Source organism: Condylostylus longicornis, unplaced genomic scaffold (assembly GCF_029603195.1).
Source record: "Condylostylus longicornis isolate FDR11 unplaced genomic scaffold, ASM2960319v2 ptg000055l, whole genome shotgun sequence".
Classification (NCBI taxonomy): domain Eukaryota; kingdom Metazoa; phylum Arthropoda; class Insecta; order Diptera; family Dolichopodidae; genus Condylostylus; species Condylostylus longicornis.
The window spans coordinates 7,552,023-7,577,517 of NW_026578024.1; the positions used below are offsets into that span (position 1 = coordinate 7,552,023).

General features: G+C 24.9%; 1 protein-coding gene and 3 non-coding genes across 5 annotated transcripts in view; 2 read left to right on the plus strand and 2 right to left on the minus strand.

Moving 5' to 3' along the window:
- Positions 1 to 24,389, plus strand: part of LOC129612117 (aminopeptidase N) — a 108,217-nt gene extending 83,828 nt beyond the window's left edge. Inside the window, exons 7-16 of one of the 2 annotated variants that reach the window (XM_055525647.1) lie at positions 15,344 to 15,688; positions 16,100 to 16,252; positions 16,312 to 16,635; positions 19,668 to 19,860; positions 19,926 to 20,347; positions 20,420 to 20,885; positions 20,953 to 21,143; positions 21,274 to 21,441; positions 23,353 to 23,496; positions 23,577 to 24,389. In XM_055525647.1, the coding sequence (XP_055381622.1) occupies positions 15,344 to 15,688; positions 16,100 to 16,252; positions 16,312 to 16,635; positions 19,668 to 19,860; positions 19,926 to 20,347; positions 20,420 to 20,885; positions 20,953 to 21,143; positions 21,274 to 21,441; positions 23,353 to 23,496; positions 23,577 to 23,832 (2,662 nt within the window). In that variant the 3' untranslated portion in view covers positions 23,833 to 24,389. The remainder of the gene's footprint in view (positions 1 to 15,343; positions 15,689 to 16,099; positions 16,253 to 16,311; positions 16,636 to 19,667; positions 19,861 to 19,925; positions 20,348 to 20,419; positions 20,886 to 20,952; positions 21,144 to 21,273; positions 21,442 to 23,352; positions 23,497 to 23,576) is intronic. The other variant, XM_055525648.1, reaches the window with a different exon arrangement.
- Positions 21,538 to 21,609, minus strand: Trnaq-uug (transfer RNA glutamine (anticodon UUG)). The gene has a single exon. It is a non-coding gene; the product is annotated as a tRNA-Gln (tRNA).
- On the plus strand, positions 22,230 to 22,301 carry Trnaq-uug (transfer RNA glutamine (anticodon UUG)). Its single transcript has one exon. It is a non-coding gene; the product is annotated as a tRNA-Gln (tRNA).
- Positions 22,843 to 22,914, minus strand: Trnaq-uug (transfer RNA glutamine (anticodon UUG)). Its single transcript has one exon. It is a non-coding gene; the product is annotated as a tRNA-Gln (tRNA).
- Positions 24,390 to 25,495: the final 1,106 nt, after the last annotated feature.

A 25,495-nucleotide genomic window follows, 5' to 3' on the forward strand; every position in this document is an offset into this window, starting at 1 on the left:
TAACAGGAATGAGTCATTTATACCTCCTATTTTACCCCATCTAAATAAAAAAAGGGAACAAAAGAGTGAAAACTCTCAAAATAGTGAGAATTTTTTTGAGGTCTTCCTTGAAGCCCGGATCACAGATCGAATTACACATATATTTAAGAATGAAAATAAAATATTTACTAGAATTTACTGCGAAAAATTCATTTTTTATTCAAATGCGGTAACAAATACCAAAAAATAAGCCTTGGCATGAAAATTTTATAGCATTGCATCCGTACAAAAGCCAATTCTTTTAATTATAGTTCATAATTTTCCCATAAAAATATTTAAACTTATTCTAATCGTATACAATTACAGGTGTTATAAAAATGTTTAACCACAAATTTTAATTAAATTTAAATTATAAAAAGTTTATATAAACGTGTTTTTGAATACAATAAATTTGAATCGGTTTTTTAGATGAACAAAAGGGTATTATAAATTCGTGGTTTTAATATTTCATAAATTTTGATATTGGAATTTTTAATCAATATTATTTTGTTTTTTTTTAGTTTGTAATTAAATAATTTTTCAATTGTACCGCGATAACAATTATGGAATTAATCTCTTTGTCTGTCGCTATTTTACTGCAATTTAATGAAATTTTAATTGAATTAAACAGAACCGCGAAAATTTTGTTAAAAAACGCGCAGGTATTATATGTAGGTACATATAAAATAGGTACATTTCAAATATTTAATAATATTATGTACGTTTGTATACTATTTATAGAAGTATTTTATGTAAGCATCCATAATTTTTGTTAAAATATTTACAAAATATAATTTCTACTATATTTTATATAATATAGAGAAAGTAAGGAAGCAGGCTTTTATTTTAACAGACAATTTCAATATTTAATCAATCATCTCATCGATATAATCGTCATTTCCCTACATAAAATGTACACAAAATGATTAACTAAAAACAAATTGCACTGAAATTTGAACAAGTGGTTTAATTGTGTACATAAATTTTTTTTTTGAATTTTTTAATCATTAAAAATAAATATTTAGAATAACTTTCATATAAATATTTAATTAAATTGGACTCCGGTTTGATAAAATGTTATACAAAATAAAAAAAGTTGTTTTTTTCAAAATTATGATTCATTCCTCAAAATATGTACTATACAACGAGTAAGAGTGCTGCCATTGTTGTTTTGTATGATTGAAAATGTATGTGATTGAACAACAACGTTTGAACAATTGAACATTGATGAAGCACATTTTGAAATTGATGAGACAGAACATAAGACAGAATTATGTGGGGGATTATGTAGTAAATCAGAGCCCATATGTAATGGAAAAACAACACGGTTTCGTCATGTTCTCCTTTTTTTTAAACAATTAAAGAAGCAGTGTTAAGTATACAAGATTTAATTCCAGTAGAATACTCGTGTACTATACTTCTGCATTTACTGATCCCAATTTTTATATAGTCATAAAAACGAACTTAATGTATTCTAATTTTATTTTATGTTTTAGAATTATAGTGGCCCCCATACATATGACCTGAAAAGCTTAAACATATTCACGTAATATTGTCTTATGTTCACGTTACCGAGTGAACCTCTGGCATTATGTAAATTCTGGTTTTTCTATTCGTATTTTAAATTTAATTGATCGTTTATATTTTGACAAAAATATAGCTGATTATTGAAAGCAATACTAAAAAATTTGAAAAAAGTAGAAATCATTTTAATACCAAAAATAACAAATGGCAGCTAATTAAAATTTTTTTTTTTAAATTTAAGTGCCTTATGTTAGAATTTATCATAAATTATACACAAAAGTACCAATTGAATTATTTAATTAATTTTATTATTTATACATACTTGGTATTTTACAATTATAATAAAAAATTAATTAAAATAATTTGTTAATTCTGTAATGCAATTGCAACTTACTTATTCAAGTGTTTTCAAGCTATTAAAGATTTATCAACACTGTTTCAATCCTATAAGATCTTATTTCAGAAATTCATTTAATTTTCTCAGTTGCTTGTCAAAACAATCGCCTAGTGCAGTAAGTAATTAATGCAAGGTAATTAAACGCTTTTGTTTATTTATGTTTCGGCTCATCTTTTCAAACATCACAATTAATTTTTGATCTATACATATAATAAAATGTATTTAATAATATTGATTTCTTTTGGAGTGCAGTCTTGGAATCTATTTCTTTTTTTCATCTTCAAATAAATCAACTTTCTGTTTATTTTAATTTAAAATAAATAAAAAAAAGCACAAATTGTTAAGAACTTTATTGGAATTTCAATTTGTGCACCTTATAGGTGAAATGGTAAATTGCATATTGAACTCTTGTCGAAAATTCTGAAATGAAATTAAATTCTTTGTAATACAAAATTAATTTCAATTATGTTACAATTCACATAAGAAATCTTAACGGGGCTTCCTAAAAAAATATTTGAAGTTGCAACAAAAAACACACACACACATAACACAACAAAATTCAAAACTTCTTGTTTTGACAAATTTACTAAATTTCCCAATTTAAACAGGGTAACTATTGTTCTACTTTAAAAAAATTTTGACTTGCGGGCTGCTATGTTATACAACATATAAACTTTGCTATATACACACGTAGTGCAACAAATAATTTTTAGAATATTAAACACATTACAGGTCTCGGGCAAGTTTCGTGAGTTATTCCCTTAATATTGCGGAATATATTTATATATAGTTAATTATCTTTCAAAATTTACTCACACGTAATATTTTAAATATAAAGGCAACCACATTACTTCATAAGATTTTTTACAAGAAGGTTGAAATAACACATTTTAAATTCAAACATTAGGAACGCTAAAATATCATTAAAAATCATAAAATTCATTAGCATGTACTAAAATTTAACGAAATTCTTTAACACATTTTGCAATTCAAAAAATTTTTAATGAATTTTACGTGCTTAGAAACAAATTAATAGTAATATTTTCAAAATTTTCTAAAAAAAAAAAATTCACTATAATGGAGTCTAATTTATAATTGCATATTTAATACTTAATATTGCAAGCACGCTAATTTATGCTATAATATGCTTATGTGGATTTTGTAAATTATAGTTTTATGATTAATACAAAATTATTTTAAACTTATGCAATTATTGATAACGAAAAATTGCAAATTTAATCCCTATGGTATTAAAATTTCAAAAATAGTTTTAAATTTATTTCAAAATTTTTAATAAAATAAAGCCTGGTAAGTGTAATGAACTTTTGAATTTTACCAAATGATATTGTTTGGTATAAATGCCAATAGTTTAGACAAAATTAATAAAGTATTGTCGGAGTAATACAGTGTCGGGTAATTACGATTACTAACGACACAAAGTTGTATAAGGCATAAATAGGAAGGCAATAATAATTTTTTTTTACGACTATTAACATTCTTTGCTTCTTCAAAGTACGTGGAGAACAAGCTGAGCGGTATGGGTCGCCCAGACTTAGGGCTATTAGTTGGATTCATCCACTTGAGATTGTCTCTCCATGATCTCCACGATCTGTTATTTCGATCTTCTGAAGTCTCTCCGCGATCCACCTGAAAAGGATGGGCAAGGTGGAGAGTTCGCTGAACGCATACTGTAAGCGAATGTGAAACTGTGACCAACTTGAGTGTTAGCTGCTTCGGGTTTGACTTTCTAACCCCGTTCGAATTTTCACAATGCATAAATTAGATTCGTCTATAGTCTAGAAATAACGCTCATGTAGGCTGAGCACAAGATCCTATGGGTCGAGTTAAGATGGCCTATCATGCTAAACTAACTTTTGAAACTTTACTATCATGCTATAATAAATTAACTTTTGTATATCCGAAACAAATTTTTGAAATTATTTCTTCTACTTGAATTGAACTTTCAATTGGTGATCAATAGATTGGAATATTTACAGAATAAACCGGACTGGGTCACGTTTATTCTATAAATATTTAATGAATCGATAAATAAAATCATTATTCCGCTAAAGATAGCTTATCAATTTCTATGTGCTCTAGTAGATAATAAAAAAATTGCAATAAAAGAGTCGCAAGCAATATACCTTTCAATTATATTGTAATAAAAGTTCAACAACTTTTTTCAATATAACACCATTGATTGCAATTATACGAGTAACCTAATCCATATAGATCTTACAGGCGCAATTTTATTTGTTATTTATAGAAATTTTTTATAATATTTTTTTAATGATAAATGGAATTATTGTTTATTGCACAAACTTGGTTAAGTAAATATTTTTGCAAATAAAAAATCAAAGCACTGATTTCATAGAATTAAATAGAAAATTATTAAGAATGAATTTTTCTATTTAAAGTTTTTGATTTTAAAACACATGGGAATTTTCAAAAAGTTAGTCATTTTACAAATATTTTGTATAATAAAATTAATCAAAAAGAGAAAAATGTTCTAATGCCTATGTAGGTAATTACTAGTAAAATATTTGCCTAAATATTTTTAGATAATTATTTCTTCTACAATATTTAAATAAACGGATTGAATATTTTTAATATATGCCAATACGTTTGATACCCTTTGAGTTTTACATACTAGATACTTCTTAACTAAAGGAGTCTATGTACATCAGTTTGTTAATTTTAAAGTTTACAAACTAAAGCATAATTTGATTAAAGATAAGAAACCATTTGTATATAATCAATATATTGTTTGCTGTAAAAATCAAATACCTCTTATTAAAATCATTGCACTATGGAACTTCAAATCAGCATTTATTAAAAACGCTGGAATTAGGGTTGTCATTTGTTTACGATATAAAAATTTATAGAAAAATTCCGCTACTGGTGCTCTACTCCTGTAGTGTGACCAAAATTTATTTGTAAATTGCTAAAATTTCAATAATCTTTGCCTTAACATCTCTAAATGGTCCATTGCAATTTACACTCGTCGATTCTTATCCATAATTTTCAACTATTTCTTGAATAAAGGTAGGGTTAACAGACTTGATTGCATTAAAGAATTGGTTATTTTATTTGACGATAAGTTGACTTTCAACGAATTAAAACATTAGAATGCAATATAATCGGCAAATCTAATTCCATTTTGGGTTTCGTTAAGCGCTATAAATTTAATTTGATTTTATAGTGTTTGAATTTTCTTTGCTAATTGAAATTTTCATTTAATGAAGTTTTATTTTAGTTATTTATCCAAAGATTTCACTGTATATTGAGAATAAAAGTGACATGACTTTCAAAAATCGCTCTATTTTTTTCTTATTTACTCTTTGGTAATTCTATACACTATAGATATCATTCGCCCCCAATAAGCAAAAAGCACAATGATTCCCTAATATTTTAAAATTAAAATGTATGCAGCAATAATAATTTTCAAATAAAAAATCTCACATATTAAATTTTATTTGCAATTTGGAATTATAAACTCAAACATTTTGAAAAAATAAAAAACTGCATGTAATTTATTTAAAGCGCAGAACTCATAAAAAGAAAAATCGATTAATTTATAAATAGTTTTAATATTCCAACCATAAAAATCCCTTATTTCCCAGAACATGGAATTTTTTTTTTCCCAAACAGGTGTAAAACCAATTGAAATTATCTTACTATAATTTATTACCCTTTAAAAAATTTACGTTCTCTCCTATACATATAGCTGTATTAATACTTGAAATATACACCATACACACTTATTCACCATGGCATAATATTAATTATATTCTAAATTAGGAATAATTTTTCAATTTTCACTCTTATATATTATATTTTTTTTAGCACTTTTCCAAAAAATTTTTTGAAAAAAGTGCTTATTAGTTTCACTCTGTTCGTCCGTCCGTCCGTCCGCCCGTCCGTCCGTGTGTCTGTTTACAAAACTTCTACATCTTTGAAGATAGAAAGCTGAAATTTAATACGTACATAGATCTTCACTAGAAACTTATTTCCGTAGAACAAAATTTTTACCTATCTCCCCCCCTCTAGAAGATATACCCCCCCAAAACCCTAAAAATGACCTTTTTTAAATATTTGTTGCAATGAAACCATAAGCATTTTTGAAATTTTTCAAACGCAGAAAGGCAGTGGCTTGCTTCCCCTTGCGCGGTATACTATAGTTCAACTTAAGAAAAACAAAATGGCCGTTCAAATTTACCGTTATTTAAAGTCTTTTTTTTCCAAATTTTTGATGTCGTTTTTCTTCTACACCCCAGACTCTAGAAGCTTGAAATTTTAGGAGCTTTTAGATATTAATAAATAGTTCATTTTGTTAGAAGAAAATTTTTTTCCATCTCCACCCCCTCTCAAGTTATCACCTCTTGAAATTCGTAAAATTTGAATTTTTGACACCTTATATTTCCGAAACCGCAAGCTTTTCCAAATTTTTATAAACGCAAAAAGCTAACGGTAAATTCCATGAAATTAAAAAATATAATTATTTTTCTTAACTCACACAATTAACCCTTAAAATCGAGCATTATGTTAACCCCTTTTTATATTAATTTTTGCTTTATTTCAAAGACTGCATATATGCGTCATCCTAAATATATGCAATCCTAGAAATAGTTTGTATTTGAATGAAAATAATTTTAATAGTGTGATAGCTATACATAGACTGTATTTAAAAGCAGAATTTTCACTTGTTGAAGGGAAAAGTGCTACAATACAAACCATTGGTTTGACCCAACTTTATTTGTTTTTAAAGTTCCTTAATGTTTTGAAAATAAAATAAATTTTTGAAACATGAAAAATTACAGAATTCTATACTCCATTAATCCACAAAATATATTTATATCTATAACATAACTGTATAATATAATAGCTCTTATATGCACATATAATAAAAAATTAAAATATTTTAAACAATTTTTATTCCCATAGCTACATTATTATCTCTCTCCCTTTTAAAAAAAAAATTCATTGTTTCTAATAAAACACCAAACACACCCAATAAATTTGACTAATAGAAATGGTATAACGCTTCTAATATCATTCCATGGCCCGCATATTCATACTTCCATATATAGAGTAAAGTGTTCCCCAAATGCGCATTTACTCGTATACGAACAATACAATTTTCATAATATAGGAAATTTTTTTAATAAAAAAAAATTAAAAATAAAAATATTTTTACATTAGATTTTTAAATATTCTCTAAAATTTTCACATGTACATAAGTATGTATGTATGTATATCATATAGAGAAAATTGTAAATTTCATAGATTTTATTGTAAATATTTAATGAATACATTGCTGAATTCATAGTGATTTTAGAATGAAATTCTAGAAGGAAAAATTAAAACAATATTCAAAGTATTTAAAAAGTAAGAAAAAATAAAACACACAAATTCAAAATATGGGGAAAAAATAAAATTTTCCAAGTTGGCAAAATCATGCATCCCACATTCATTTTCATTTTCTTATATTTTTTTTTGTTTTTACTCCTGCATGTTGCATTGAATCACTTTAAAAGCTATAAGTATGTATTTTGGAAGGAATATAAATGCAGTACGATTGAATATAATATTATTATTTACATTACACAATTATTATTTACAGTAAATACCATTTAAATCTCGTAATTGAAATTATATGCTATCAATAAAATAATATTAAAAATTGTCGGACATCTCCGATTTGACTTATTTATTTCATGAATTTCCAAAAATTTATAAAAGCAAAATTATTTGCAACGACAAGAATTTGAGAGCTATTCTAATTGATTGATCTGCAATTGACTCCTTTGCCTTAACACTATGCCACAATTGTGCTGACCTCCGGCGCCAAGGTGTTAATCGAATTATTTATTATACTTACTACTTCGTAATCTTACAGTCGGGCTATACGATAACTGAAATTTATTGGAATTTTACAATATGACATCACCAACTAATTATTATAGCAGGATTTAATATGTCACAGCCAAAAATTCAGTCGGCTACATTAGCTAACTTCTAAATTTTTCCGAAAAGTTATTAGAATCATTCAATCTGATTAAATCAAATATAAAAATAAAATATTCAATTTAGTTATAAATTTTAATAATAGCTACTTGGTACTTATAATTCGGTTTTACTGTTTTCCGAAATACTATAAAAGTTGTATTTCAATTCAAAAAGTAAAATGACTGCAATCATTTTATATACAAATAGCAATTCAGTAATTTTCAGTAACAAGTGAAAATTTATTTTAAGAATTTTAATATTGTAACACAGAAACAAAACAAAAAAAAAAAAACAAATTATTTTATGAAAAGTTGAAAACGATTGAAATTTAATTTTAAACTTATGACCTTCAATTTCGTCTGAAACAAAACAAAAATATTAATATTACTAAATTGCAAAAATGAACTCATTTTCAGGGTTTCAGCAAAATATTTATGTGCTTTGAAAAACATAAGTAAAAAGTATTAATTTTATTTTTGAAAAATATTATGGTAAATTTTCATTTAATTATGAAATTTACAGGATTGTAGAGCTGCATAGTAAAATTTTGTTGTACAGAGAGTGGCAGAGTTGCAGAAATTTACTTTGCCGTTATGAAATATGCATAATGGATTCGTTTTTAGAATACAATCACATGCTGATCTAAATTTTCTTAGTTGGAGTCTGGTAACATTTTTTGAGCAGATTTTCACTTCGGCTTCAAAGCTTGTAACAAATTTGAAAAATCTTTATTATGCACGGTTAATTGTTCACAATTAACATGTGAAATGGCAGCTATGAGTACTATGAGAGCTTGCAATATATTTCTTGATTGTCAAGAAAATTACAACCTATATTCCGAAATAGGGGTTTTGAACTTTTATTTTTAACGACACGTGGTTTTTTATTTTTACTTTTGCTACATGTTTTGCATTTGTTTTGGGAAAAACTTTAAACAAAGTGTGCAATTGCATGCAATTCACTCTGTCATGTCGTCCTGCAGGATTAATTTTATCGCTATCTAAAATTTAACGTAATTTCTCTAATATTTTTTTTATAATACTTTATAAAATTTCAAACTTAAATGATTCATTTTATTGCTTTTTTAACATTCAAATCCATATTAGCTCCATCAAAAATATCACACGTTTTTATCATTGATTGCATTTATTTCTATGAAAAATATACTTTTGAATTAAATGTATGTATGTATGTATATATAAAAAATTATATAAAAAAGTATGTTGTGAACAGCCCATAATCGACCACCTTCTAGATTTCCAAAATAACATTTATATTACATTAATATTACTAATAAAGTTAATGTTTTGTTTGCTAAATTATTTCAAGATTGTTAGATTATGACTCTAGATATCCCTAAAAATACCGAACAAGATATTCGCAGATTCTGTTTCTGATACCCAATATCTCCGATAAGTTTATTATATTGTTCTAGGAACAAATTGTGTTGTCTTATGGGAAATCAAGAAATTGGTTCAGTAATGCATTAAATACTTTAGTGAAGTTAATGTGAACTGTAGTGAAGAACCAGGTCCTGGAAATGAAAGTGCTCAAAAAACTGCATAATAATTTGCATTAAAAAAAAAAAACTCATAAATATTAAGTTTCATCAGAGTTGATTGAGTCGCATTTAGCAGGTATGAGAAAAGAACAGACTGGCAGATTAAAATCTCACTAAAAAAAATTTCTTTACGATTCTCTACCATGGGGAAATGTTTTCCCCTTTGAATAAATGTTGAATTTGTCGTTATCACAATACTCGCCCCTATTGTATTAAACTACTAAACGTATTAGTAAAATGAAGTCACTGTATAGATGCGTGTTTTGTGAACTTTATCGATAACTTAAAAATTTTATTTAATGAACCCCATATAACACTAAATATACATGAAAAATTACTTGCATTACAGTGTATACAACTATAATTTCAATTATAATTTCTATTTTACATCAGTTGTGCACGTTCCTAGTATTGAAAATCCATTTAATATAAAAAAAAAATAAAAGAAACAAATACATTGCGTGCTTTGACAAACAAATGAACGCTATAGCATTAAGTTTGAGTATTTCCCGAGAAAAGAGAAAAACAATAAAAAGAGAAAGTTTCAATTGAAATAAATAAGAATCAGTCTGTCAAACAAACGCAAATATTTTCGCTTTTCTTTTTTTTTAAACAAAACAGAGCCAAAAAAAATAAAATCGCGTGCAGTTAATGTAATCGCTTTAAAATCAAAGAATTGATCGGTTCTCTCTTTTTTTTAATCGCTTGTTTTTTTACATTTATTTTTCATAATATTCTTCAATTGAATTTAATCTTAGTTTTTAGAATAACAAAAAAACGAAAATGGCTTTCATATTTTCTTATATGAACAACGCTATATAAAATATTTTATTTATTCAATAATAAAAAGTTGACATAGCGTTAAGATTACGTCATATTAAAAGAGAGAAGAAAATCTAATACACAGCTGCTGTCAAATGTTTTCAGCTTTAGGCTTAGGTTTCTTTCTCTTGAGAAACTTTTTGAAAAAGAATTTTTAAAAATTATCTTTACTCTATGTATTTATGTAATTAAATTCAATAAAAATTTTTCCAAATACAAAATGTTCTTACAATCTCTATAATGATAAAAGACAAGCGGCCGAATAAGGAAATAAAAGTTGTAAACAAGTAATGTTAATTTCTTTTACATCTGGCGTCACAGATTTTATTTTTTCCTATTATTGAAGTTTTGAATAAAAAGTAAATTGTACTAAATATACGCGAATTAATGTTGGAAAAACAAAAAACTAAAATAAAAAAATCAAACATTAAAATTGTGACAAGAATTTTCTTTAATGCATTTTGCCGTGCATTCCATCTAAAAAAAAATCCCATAGAGGTCTCTACAAAATATAAAATAATATGACGTTTTCGATCGCATATGCACAAATGATATTGATCGCTTCAGTTTTATATTTGTGAACATGTATGTACATATGTATACGTAAACGGTTGTCAATATGCAGTTTAATTAAACATTTTGTAAAACTTTAAACGTTTAATGTGAAAATGTTGCAATTAAAAATTTTTGATATTTAAATTCTTATTGTGTGAGATTTTTTTTTTTGTAGGAAAGTCCCATGGTCCAATTTGGCTCATAGACTCCTTGTCATAAGTAAGTTGTGAATTCCCCTATTTTTCAATATCCGTCAATAACTTTGCGTGCATTTGCTCAAGACGAGGGAAAGTCACAAAGCCTTAGTATGCTTACTGTACACGAATGGTCCAGGAGATATGTCCCCGTGCCGCATTCGGTTCGCTTGGAATCTAAAGAATCTATGGATCTAATATGCCTAAAAGTTGCTTGTTTGGTTTCACTTCTAAATTTATTCTACATTAATTAAAGTACGTACATACATATGTATATAGATATGAAAGTAAAAATGATAACATTATTATGTAAATTTTACGATAGCAAATTGTAAATTCGACCACAAAATTCCAACTGGTGTATGTAATTTTAAAAATTCGCATAAAATTTACGCCTTATGTAAAAGATGATTTCAATTTATTTTTTAAAATTTAAAATTCTTCACTTATCTGACCCATGCACTATAAAGACATTAAAGTGATTTGCAGTGCGTGTTAGATGAAATTGATTTTCTCTTCTACCAGTTTTTTTGTGTTATACTAGATTCTAATCTCCATTACATGCAATTATTATTGCATCTATTTTAATTTAACACATGTTAAGAAAAAAAAAAAAAACAAAATGAAATAAATAAATTTCATATTGTGGTTAATGACATTTTATCATGAAAATTCTGATAATTAAATCAGCTTTAGACTAAAAGTACATTTACAGTTTACATGTGTAAAAGTAATGACCATTTATGTACGTAACGTATGTATGTAACATGCGAGCTCAAATATAATGTAGGAAATCTATTAAAATTCTTTAGAATGACAAGTAAAGAGACAAAAATGAAGGAATAAAAAAAAATTATTTTATTCTTTGATAAATTGCAATATAAATTTTAAAAAGATTCTAGTGATAGATTTTAGAATTTTAGACCTTAGGTGTACAAATATTTAAACATTGATAGGGTCTTCATGACTTACACATAAAATAATGCTTTAGAATTGAAACAAAGCAACAATAGTTTTTGTGCTTCCTTAAAAAAAAACAATGTAATTGTTCGTTATGCAACTATTTAATCTCTTCTAATAATCTCTTAAATAAGTTGTGTATGACTAGAATAATAAAGAAATTATTGAAACAATAATTGTAAAATATCGCAACCTTCAACGTTTTTAAATTTTGAATAACTATGAAAGAATGTGTTTTATGAACTTTCCATAGCTTTGCACATTTGCATGTTAAAATATTCATGATTAGATTTTTATTAGTGTTGTGGTTGTCATAGATAATTTTTTTGAAAAATAAATAAAAATATCGAAAATGAACACATGCTTATTTCTTTAGAAAAAATATAAGTTCCTTGCATTCGGAAACCACTTGTATATCTTTCACGGAAATCAAAAACAAAGGTATTTGTACATCAAAATAGATTTCTGCGCCCAGTTTGGTGAATCAAGAAATATCACTTTTGCTTAACGTAAACTTTCATAAGCACAAAAATTTCTTCCATTGATGGGTAGTGACATTTGATGATTTTACATGCATCTTACATGAGAACGATGCTGCTACTCCAATTCATTATTGAATTTTTTTCTTTAACCCTCCTGAATTTTTTTTAATTATTTCTACCGCTTTTGAATCGTCTATAATTTTAGTCTCCCCTTCTATCATTACACTATCATACACTCATATTGATTCTGCTATTATTATATTGCAATTATTTTCGTTCGTTGGCATTACTCTCAAAATCTTCTCTGTCGAAACCGCCATTATTACTGCCCTTAAAATTTGTTCGTTTTACTTCCTAATCGTTTCTGAATTCATATAGGCTTCATATACATATGTTCCGCAATTCCATTTTCGATGTTTTTTCAAACCGAAGCGAAAATAACCATATGAGCAGGTAAACTAATTTCACTATGCTTACGGCCAACCGAAACTACCGCTTGCAAAATTTGATTATTACCAAGATCACGTTAACAATCTGTGAAGTCAATGTTTCGCAACTATGTGCTTTAAAAGCATTATACCCTATATCGGTTTTCATATATTAAAAATACATCTATTTCGTTTTAGAATTACTAATGCTATAATTTTATAGATTATTGTACAGTTGAGCAATATTATTAATTTCGACATTATTAATATTATTAAAATTTTGAAAAATAATGAGACGCACATGTATTTTACGAATCATTTGATAAACGGTAACTCTTTTGTGCAATTAAATTAACAAAATTTATTTAAAAACAAGTTTTAGCAATCCTTTTTCGCTAATTATGATTTTTCTTCAAAAATTAATTACTTTTAAAATATGGGTCCTAAGTATGATTAAATGGTAAATGAGTTGATTAGAATTGTTATACTAATTTCAACCAAGACTATACTTTACATTCATAAGATTTACGAAAGTAGGTACATTTATATTCCAAATATTTACTTAATCCTCTGATCATAAATCTCAATTTTTAATTAAGAAACACGAAAAATTAATTATTTAATTATTTAAATATTTTGTGCCATTAATCATTTGATTAAAATTTAAATCTCCAGAAGCAGAAAAAAAGAAAGAGGAAAACGTTTTCATTATCCAAAATATTAAAAAACTTAAAAAATGGGAAAATATAAAACTGACCTTCAAACCATTCTAAAAAAAAAAACAGTTAAAAAAAAACAATTAATCCCTTTCTGTGTATAAACGCATGATTGATTTACAATTACAAAATTTCTCTTTCGCTATGGCCCTTTATCAATTCACAAAGCCCATTGAAAAGTGAAATTTTATTAAAATAAAACGTTAGTGAAAAAAAAAGGTTCTTTGTTTTTCTTTCAATTTCAATTTCTTGTAAAAATTTTTTCTAAGTATATAGAAAAAGTGTTTATGTACATATTATGGAAGCCCTTAATTGGATCAATAGTTTTTTCTTTCATTTTTTCATCTAAATCTTTTCAAAACTTTTTATTGACATTGCAATCCATTTTAGTTCAATGTAATTAAGTGAGGTAGTTTTTGTTTTTTTTCACTCTCTTCATAACTTAAAGTTAGAAAAGTGAAAGTTTTATTATACAGGAACAAAGTGTCAACCATACCCGCTTATCCAAACTGCCGCACTTGATTAAACAAATGAAAATTATTGTTGGAAATAATCAGTCATGCAATGCTTTTCAGTTAACTCGTTCTTTCCAAGAGGGCCAATATTATACAGCACAGACTTTTAAATTTTAGTAATCTGAAGAAATTTTGTTCGCCAACGCTCCCAAATTCGGGTCAATATTGGTGCAATTGGAAAAATTTTTTTGATTTCGATTGAATTGAAAACGCACGAAAAACGCTTTGGATTTTGGAAATCAATAAAAATATGAAAATTATATTTACAATTTATAGAAACTTATATGATAATTGATTCTAGCCTAGAATAAAATATTTTTAATAATAAGAAGTTAAATAAAAATTAAGATGCTTTCTTGTATAAGTCTACCTTAACCTATAAAAAATGTGCACATTACATGACATACACATAAAACAACAAATAATATAACAATTAATTTTAAGTATAACAGAGTTTTAACAAATGATTTTGAAAAACTTTGATATACAGCAAATTAATAAATATTTTTGTGAAAACAAAATTCAATAAAATTTAAAAATTAATTTAGAAAACTTAATAGTTCTCTCAATCCCTTTACCAATTTTTCTCGAAATACCATATGAATCAAATATTTAAATTACTGTTATACTCGTGTGCGTCTATTATAATAAGAAGTTTCTCTTGTAATTTAAATAATTACCATCAATTAAAATTTAACAAAACCCAAAAATTTAGGGTAAGGAAGCTTAAAATCAATTATTTGAACAGATTTTAAATAATTTAATATTAATCTACATTCAAAAAAAACTTGTCATTTAATCCACTTAAAGTCACTTAAAATTTATTTTTAAAATGAATTCTTCAAATTCTAAATTTCATAAATTAATGCAAAATTCTTTGAACTCAATTTGTACATGCGGTTCCATATTTAATTTTAGCATTATCAGCATGTTTTTCCAAATTCTGTCTACGCAATCAATCTCATCAAATATAATTTATTTTGCCTTTGTTCTCCCATAACGAAAAAAAAAATAAAATCTTTTTAATTAACTACCAATTAGAGTTAATAAAAATTTTTTTTACCAAAATTCTATATACAAAAAATCAATTTAAATTTTTAAGGAAATTTTTTAATTTTTTACTAATTTTATTAATTTATATTTTTTTTTTGTTTCTTTACAGTTTGGTAATTCAACCAAATTTAGAAAAATCAACAACAAATGGTACCGTTTCAATTGACATTGTTCGAGATCTAAAAGTAAAGGGCTTATATCCAATATTATTAGATATAAAAAATATAACAATAATTGATATAAGAGTTGTACGTACCGATAAAGATGAAGCTGTTGAATTTGAAAAAGGTTATGGTAGAGATATGGAAACATATTATGTTAAAATATTGAATGGTATACAGGATCATGAAAGAGTTACATTAAGTTTACATATTGAATTTATAAGTAAAATAACAGATACACTACAAGGAATTTATAAGACAAGTTATACAAATGCATTAAATGGAAACAAAGAGTAAGTATACTGTTATATTTATGTCTTTTATAGCACTTATTTTAATTGCGTAAATAAACCGATTAAATTCTATTATTTTGTCATCTCAATTTAACTGACATAAATTTGACAACAAATTGATAATTAACTGAACGTAAACATTATATGACACTCTCTTTAACATAAAATTACAAAACTTCATACAACTTTGAATTCGTGTTCAATTAGAAATTCTCTCTCACAAAACGTTAAGACGCGAAAAGAAATTTGACACCCATCAGTTTTACAAAAAATTCTCCTGAACTATCATCTTTCTTGCACATTTCACTTATAGAGTGACTATGACCTCTGCTAACTTTAAAATATTAATTGAAATATTAGTTTGCACCTATATTTTATTTACTTAAATATTTTATTCTTTAATTTTAATAGATCGATGATCAGTACTCAATTTTCACCGATTGATGCGAGACGTGCCTTTCCATGTATCGATAGACCAGATAAAAAGGCAAATTTCTCAATAAGTATCGTTCATGATCAATCAAAATCAATGATACTATCAAATACAGATATGTACTTTGAGAGGTAAATTAATTTTTAAATAAAAAATTTTAATTTTTTTGTTTAAATTTTTATTATTCTAGCGAATATGCACCCGGTTTAATTAAAAAAGAATTTTATACAACACCAAAGATGCCAACATATTTAGTTGCATTTATCATATCAAATTTATCAAATATGAATTTAACTACATTAACAAATGACATAAATTTAAAACCAACTGTACAAATTTGGGCTAGACAAGAAGCATCAAAAATGACAAGATTTGCATATAAATTAACCCGTAGAGTTTTGCCATTTTTTGAAAATTATTTTGAAATACCTTATGCACTACCAAAACTTGATTTAGTTTCAATACCAGATTTTGGTTTTGGAGCTATGGAAAATTGGGGTTTAATAACATTTAGGTAAGTTGTTTTTGTTTTTGTTTTGTTGATACTGGTTTTTGTTTTTATTGTTTTAAGAAATATTTTTGTATGAAATTATATTTTGTAATGTCATGTTAAGCCTTATATAGTCAAATACGGTGTAGAGTCTCAGATGTCTTAAGTATGACAGAAATTAATTGTACCAGTTCCAGTTTCAATTTTTAATTTTATAACTTAATGCTGCTCAATCACCCGATGAGAAAGTGAATGAGTATCAGGCTATTCATATAGTTTTCGAGTGAGAGGAACGTTTTCGTATTACCTAACTCGTTTCTTTCAAAAATATATAAAATTCTGCAGATATCCAATAATTTTGTTCTTGAAGGTGACAAATTCACTAAATATTTAAAAATGTTTACTGAAATTTAGCATATAAATGACAAAATCTTATAGAAACAACACTCCTGGAAGGAACATAGGGCTGGTGCGTGATATTGTAGATAACCATGAACCAGTTTCTTAAGTCATTTTCTTACGTCCATTACTAGATAGGTGACGAGCCTACCGTAAACTCACTGTACCCTACTATCCAAATGAACTTTCTAATTTGAAATTCTCTTAAAAAATTTTCTGGAAAAGAAAAGTACACAATCAAATTTGAATCTTTGCTAATTGCATTTTAATTGGTTCCAAAGATTTCTTCATAGATTTTTTACCAGTTGTTACTCTCACAAATTTTTGTTTTAAATTTATTGAATTTAAATTCCAAATTTTTTTATTCCATAAAAATCACAAATAAATCATCATAAATATTAATCCAGACAATAATGGAATTAATCATTTCCTTTATAATTACTACTTGTATTTAAAATCAAAACTACGGCATTAAATCAAATTATGTAAATCAATTTATAAAAATAAATAATAATAATTTTGAAAATATACGATTATTGTACAATAGAAATACAATGCGGGCTTTACTTTTGTACTGTAAAGCAATAAAATTTCCTACATAATGTAAAGCAATTAATTAGCACATTTTGTTATTATGTCATAAAAATATTTTTTTTTTTGGGAAACGAATGACTATACATGCTTCACAGATTCAAATAAATTTATTTCATTTCAATAATTCAAAATATTAAATTAATAAAATCAAAAATTTTATTTAAAAATTTAAAATTACATGTAATATACAATTATTAGGGGTATAGATGCTAAAGTATAATACGAATATAACAATTTTATTATGTGACAATAAAACAATGTAATTTTAACAACTTATTCTTTGCAACAAAACAAATTTTTCAATTACAATATTCACAATAAAATCTAAATTGTAGTTTTCGGTATAAAAAATTAATATTAATTGTTAGTTAAATAGATTTTTGGAAAAGAAATTGTTATATTTGAAACTTATTTGAAATTGATATAGAAGAAATAATTAATTTAATTAAAAAACAATATATAAATTGAATTTCAATTTTTTATTTGATCACAAAAGAAATAAATCATAAATTGTTTTTTTTTTATTGTATGTGTTATGACTTATTGTGAATTATTTGAGCATTATTTTGGTCAATTAACAATATTATGTTTCATTGTTATTCACACAATAATGATTATATTACAATATAATGCAAGTAATTAATATTATTATTGACGATCAAGATTTACTTGTAAATTATCGAGATTCTTAATACAACATAAAATATAACAAGTTAAAAATAACCTGTATTGTATAATATGTTAGCTTTCGACAGCACGTCAATCGAAACTTACGTAAATTTTCAATTATTAGGAGAATTTAAGTATTGACCATTGTTCAAGGAGGATTTCATTAAAAAAAAAAACGAAATGAGTGGATTATGAGCGGCTCCCTAAATTTAAAGTAGTAAATCAAATTAAAGTTGTAAACAAATTAGGTCAATACCAACATTATGTCTATTTTTATATAAAAAAAATACTACCGTAAGAGAACTTCTGTACATTCAGAGAATACTCATTTTTTATTCATTTTAACAGAATAACACACTTATTGAGAACAGTTTTCTTCCTTTCATAATTTAAAGCTTTTATAATTTCAAAGAATTGTTTTTTAACTTCAATAAAAATTTAAATTATCTGATAAATTTCGTTTAATTAATAAGACTATAATGCAAGTGTCATCAGTCAAATAATTTTAACTAAAAACCCTTTGACGAATTTTATGAAAATTAAAAGTTCAAAAACTTCATTATAAAAAAATTAATTCCCTATCAAAAAAATTTCTCTTCCTTAGCTCATAATTAAAATCCATAACGAATAGACTGCATTAAAACTCAAATTTTATTTAATTTTCAACTAGCCAGCTAGCTCAAAAAAAACTTAATTTAATTCATTATAGGTCAAAATCATAAAAAATAATAGTAAAGTAGTAGCAATATACTAAAAATAAAAAGACCAAACAAGAACAAAATTAAACTAGTTGTAAAGATTGGTAATTTATGACTTTCAAATGTGCCCTACAGAATGCTGTCTATCTGTACATAGTTAAGAGATTGATGAAATCTATTAAAAAAAATTTTTGATTCCCCTAATTTCCCTAATTATCTGCTGAAAGCCACAAAAAAAAAATACTTAAACTAGCAAAACACTTATAAAAATGTCTGGAAGAGTAATTTTTCTTTTGGATCGTCAAGTATAAATCAACTATAAAATAATAAAGAGAAAAAAAATTTTATAGCCATGGCAATAATAATAATTGATCTTTCCATAGACATTATGTCATCTCTTTTATCATGTCTGTCAAAAGCAAGTTGAATATGAAATTTTCCTGTTATTAACTCAGATTATTCTATGAGGTTTGAGAAGAAATGCATATGTGAAAGAGAAATAAATTAAAACTTTGTATAAATTATTCAAAATTCAAAAAAAAAAGAGAAGAGACAATAAAAATTTTATTGGATTTTAATTGATTTTATAACATTGATACAGACATTTTGTGATACATATGCATGTACATATGTATGTATTTTATAATAATTATAATTAAACGCTTAACCTCCCATTATTTTTTTCATTTAAAACAGAGATTCATCATTATTAGTTCCGGATGATGAAGAACGTACGTCATCTGCATCGCATACAGAAAGTGTTGCATTAACAATTGCACATGAATTGGCACATCAATGGTTTGGTAATTTAGTAACACAAAAATGGTGGAATGATCTTTGGTTAAAAGAAGGTTTTGCAACTTATTTGAGCTATTTAGCAATTGATAAGGTAACTATAAAATAAATATTTTATTAAGAAAATAAAAATTTTATTATTTAAATGGAATTTTTTAGCTTTATCCAGAATGGCAAATTATGGAAACCGTACCAATATATGATTTTCGTGCTGCAATGGCTGAAGATTCTGATTTAAGCTCCCATGAGATACGTTTTCCAGTAACAAATCACGATGATATACGACGAATTTTCGATAGTATTACATATTCGAAAGGAAGTCTATTAGTACGAATGGTTAATTCAATTATAGGTGATGAAGCTTTTCGTTTAGCTTTACATGAATTTCTTACGAAATTTCAATATGAAAATGCTGATAGCGATGATTTATGGGATATAATGACAAAATACGGTCATGAATTGGATACATTACATAAAGATCGTAATATTAAAGAGATTATGGATTCATGGATATCTCAACCAGGTTATCCAATTATTAATGTGACACGAATGAATGAAAGTTTAATTGTAGAACAGAGACGGTAAATTTTTTTTCTTTTGAATTTTTAATTATTTTTTCTTTTAATAAAAATTTTTTACTTCATTTCTTTTAGATACATTTTACCAAATGGTGACAAATCAGATGAAAGTAAATGGTTTGTACCAATACAATTAGCCACAGATGATCATAATTATGAATCAGAATTTAAAACATATTGGCTAACAAATACCGATGATCATATTATAATACCAGATGTATTTCCAACATTAAATACAAGTAATAAATATGTTTACTTGAATATACATCGAGCTGGATATTATCGTGTCAATTATGATTATTTATCATGGATCGCATTAAAAACTCGATTCCTTGATTTACCTAGCATTGTAAGGGCAACACTTTTAGATGATTCATTACATTTGGCAAAAGCTGAATACTTATCATATGATATACCATTAACATTTTTAATGGAATTACCAAATTTAAAAGAAGATGAATTATTTTGGGCTGCTGCCGAAGAAGGTTTAACATTTTTAACATATCAAATGCAAAGAGAACCAGCTTTCGAATTATTTAGGGTAAAATTTCGATATAAATTATAAAAATACACTCATAGTTATATTAAAATTTTATAAAATTATGTAGGCATTTATGAAATATCTCGTTAGAGAAGCCTTCGAATTTTATGGTTTTAATGATCCAGCAGCCGAAACACATTTGCAAAGAAATCATAGAGCGCGTATTGTTCGTTTATCATGTAGGTTTAATTATGATCGTTGTACAAACGCTGCTCAATTAATTTATAGAAAATGGATGTCAAAACCAAAAGAATTTATGTAAGTCTTTTAAAAAATAGTTAAAATATTGACTCATATCCATAGTTTTAAATAAATTTATCGTATATACAATTAAATTCTAAATTTATAACAAATTGCTTTTTTTTATTTTATCAATATAAAATATCAGGATTTCACCCAATCTAAAAGAAACTGTATACTGTATGGCTTTACAAGAAGGATCTCATGCTGAATGGTATTTTGCTTATAAACAGTATAATGCAACAACTAGTTCAACAGAACGGGAACAGTTATTATCGGCAATGGGTTGTACAATTAAACCATGGCTTTTGGCAAAGTAAGTGAAACTTTATTAAGAAACCACAAAAAAAAAAAACAATTTTATTGATATTATGAAATTTTCCAAAAAAAAAAAAAGAAAAATATATCCTACAGGTTCTACCGAGATTTGAACTCGGATCGCTGGATTCAAAGTCCAGAGTGCTAACCATTACACCATAGAACCTATGTGAGGTGTGGTGTAAAATATCTCATATAACTATAATGAGATTAACTATAGAATTTTGTAAATATTGAAAGATATATGTACCTACATACATATATTTTTCTTATTCCTCTAACATTTTCCAGTAAGAAATAATTGGAAAATCAGAATTCGGAAAAAAATAATCATTTTACTTGTTAGTTTTACAAAAATTTCAACTCAAAATAACAGAAATCTACAAAATTTAACACATTTAAATAATATTTTATACAGTTATCTTTAAAATTTTTAATTAATTTAAAATAAATTTCAAATATATTATTTCGCAAATTTATTAAATTAAAACTTCATAAAGCAACCAATTCATGGTAGACGGAATAGAAATGAACAAACCTTTGGTTATATCAAGCTTTCAATATTTTTCTCTTCATTTTAAAAAAATATATAATTTGGTTTGTGTTATTACTTACCAAGAATTTTCCATATCAAATATTTGAATCATTGTTCGCCGTTAGCAGCGCTAATAGTGAAAAAAGTGTCTACTAAATTTTAGCGAAGACAACAAATAACATAAGGAATTTTGAATAAGGGGAAATTTGTGATAATATTGATATTATACGTTTGACCAAGGAGGTATGTGTGGTTCTATGGTGTAATGGTTAGCACTCTGGACTTTGAATCCAGCGATCCGAGTTCAAATCTCGGTAGAACCTGTATGAAATTATTTTTTCATTTAATAAAGATAATTTTTTTTATCGCAATAAAAATTATAATTATTAATTATATTAATATCTAAATATTTAGATAAAAATTTTAGACATTTGGATGTAAATTAATTAATTATATTTTTGCTATTTGAAAGTTAGAGGATATCTATTTTATTTCACTTGATGTAAACAAGGTTCCCAATCATTAATAAATGCGTGATTCAAACTCAATTACTTTTCAAATTTTTTAATTTGGGAACTATTCTACATTATGCCCCCTAATATCACTACACTTTAATAAAGTTTTTCAAATGATATTTTCAGTTTTTCTTAGTATATAGTTAATTTCCCAAATCTCATCATTGAAAATATATATTCATAAAATAGGTTTATTTACACGTCACAATATGCTTTATAATTCGACTTTAATGTTTTGCTGCACTTAATATTTTTAATTTTCAGTATATTAAAAAAAAAAATTATACGCAAAAGAAAATTTTTTTAAACTTTTAAAATTTAAATTTTATAAAAAAAAGTAATTCGACACAGGTTCTACCGAGATTTGAACTCGGATCGCTGGATTCAAAGTCCAGAGTGCTAACCATTACACCATAGAACCTCCTACCAATAATTTGTCAAATCATGTATCTGAATCTGTATCAACGTTTTTTCAATGAATATCTGTGCCTTCGAGAATATTTTATTATTCAAAATATTTGTATACAATGTTTAGAAACATTTGACTCCTATTACAAATAATTGTTTTCTATAAACACAAATTAAAATACCTGTAGCAACATGTTAAATAAATTTATCAACAATAGATAGATTCCTTCTAAGTAGTATGGGTAATCTGATTGTTGATTATAATATTCACAACAACGAATAGACAATAAGAATTCACAATATTAAATGATCTATTCACTATATTAAAGAATTATATGGAAAAAACACAGAATTATGTTTATAATATTATGCTACTACAGTGAAATACAAATTTTATGTTAATAAAAATTAATTTAAATAAATTTTTAATTTTTATTTTATTTTATTGTAGATACTTAAATATGACACTTAATCCAGAATCCGGTATTCGTAAACAAGATGGTGCTAGAGCATTCTCAGCTGTTGCTAAAAATTCAATTGGATACGAGATCGCTTTCGATTTCTTAGTTACAAATATTGAAAAAATAAGAGATTAGTAAGTTAAACAATAAATTCACAATAAAAAAAAAAAATTTATTTTTTAATTATTTTAATTATTATTAAAATTCATTTTAGTTATGGAGATGGCTTTGCAACACTAAATCAAATGGTTGATGCCATTACAACATACATGAATAAAGATTATCAATTAGAGCAATTAATGAGATTTGGTGAAAAAGCTAAAAAATTGGGTTTAACATCAATCGAAAAAACGATACATTTGGCAAAAGAGAAAGTTAAAAATAATATTTATTGGCGATCAAATTGTTATCATTCATTAAAGACATTCTTATTTTCAATTGTTGAATATATGCACATTAATTTGTATTAATTTATTTAATAATTACACACACACACACACATACAAAAGAAAATCCTAGTTAGAATGAATGTTTTTTTTTCGTAATTAAAAAAAAAAATATTTTTTTTTTCTTTATTTTTTCCAAAACGTGATATGATTTTTTAAAAATACATTGTGTATATTTTACATAATAAATAATTAAAACAAATTATTGAATGATAAATAATTTAAATTATGTATAAATAAAAATAAGTTGAAAAAAAAAAATAATTTTTATCGCATAGCTATATTAAGAAAATTTTATTCAATTTATGTACTAAATAAAATACATACATATTATATACATAAATATTGTACATTAATTATGTATAATTGTAATTAAAAATCGCCTTCTGTAAGATTTGCCGTAAGTTTTTTTTTTGTCTTTAATTATTAAGTAAGTAAAACCCAAAAAAAAACACAAGAAAAAAATTAAAATTAAAATAATTAATTAATAAATTTATGTGTTTCATAATTAATTATACGTATATATATACTAAGTTCTTTATATAATATACCAGTTAGTTATAATTAAATTAAGAAATAATTATACAAATTATAATATATATGTAATATACCTAATTAATATTTATACAATATTAAAATAAATGTTTTATATATGTAAGTAAAACAAAAAATTAAAAAAAAAATATTAAAATGAATAATTCGTGTGCTTTTTGAAACAAAAAGAAAAAAACAACAATAATATATTAAAAACTGTTATATACGCCACTATGTTCAAAATTTATTTAAAATATCCGAATAAACTTTTTAAATAAGAATTCGGTTGTACACGATAATATAAGAAAATTAATATTAAACCAATTACAATTTCATATTTATTTCATATTAAAAACAATTACAAGAAAATTTGAAAATTTATCGCAAATAATTGTACGAAATTTTGAATGTATTTAATTATTTAATTTGATCTTCAAATATAGAATTGAGCGTATATATAAATTTTATGATAGCATATTTGAATTAGCATACAAAATTATATTCATAATAAAATTATGTACATTATTTACAATAAAAATGAAAAATACCTGAGACTTGTTGTCTGTCCATATATACTTATTTTGAATATAATATTTTCATCCTGTATCCAAATAAATGATTTTATTATAATAATTATTTGTTCTTTAAATTTATATTTTAATCATGGTTTCCTTATGAACCATTTTAATGAATTTCTCTATTATTACTATTTTATTTTATTTTATTTTAATGAAAATTTTTAAATTTTTTAAATTGCCGTCAAAAAGCTGCCATCTTGAAAAGTCTTAATCAATTTTATTAATAATACATTATTTTCCTAAATGCTCTTTTTATAATTTTTTTAATAAAATATAAATAATAATTTTGATTTTTAAAATTACTTTTATATAACTAAAATTAATTATATAAATGCACATAAATTGTATGTTTTAATTCGATGTTTTGTTAAGAAAAAAAAACAACATTTTTAACCTTTATAATTTTTAATAATTTATCCATGTATATGTATAACTTGTCCTATATATATATAGAAATAATTATAGCATTTATTTTAAAAATTTAAAATATTACTGATAATAAGTTTATATACCTATATATATATATATATATAGATTATTAAGAGAATAAAAGTAAATTTAATATTATTATGCAT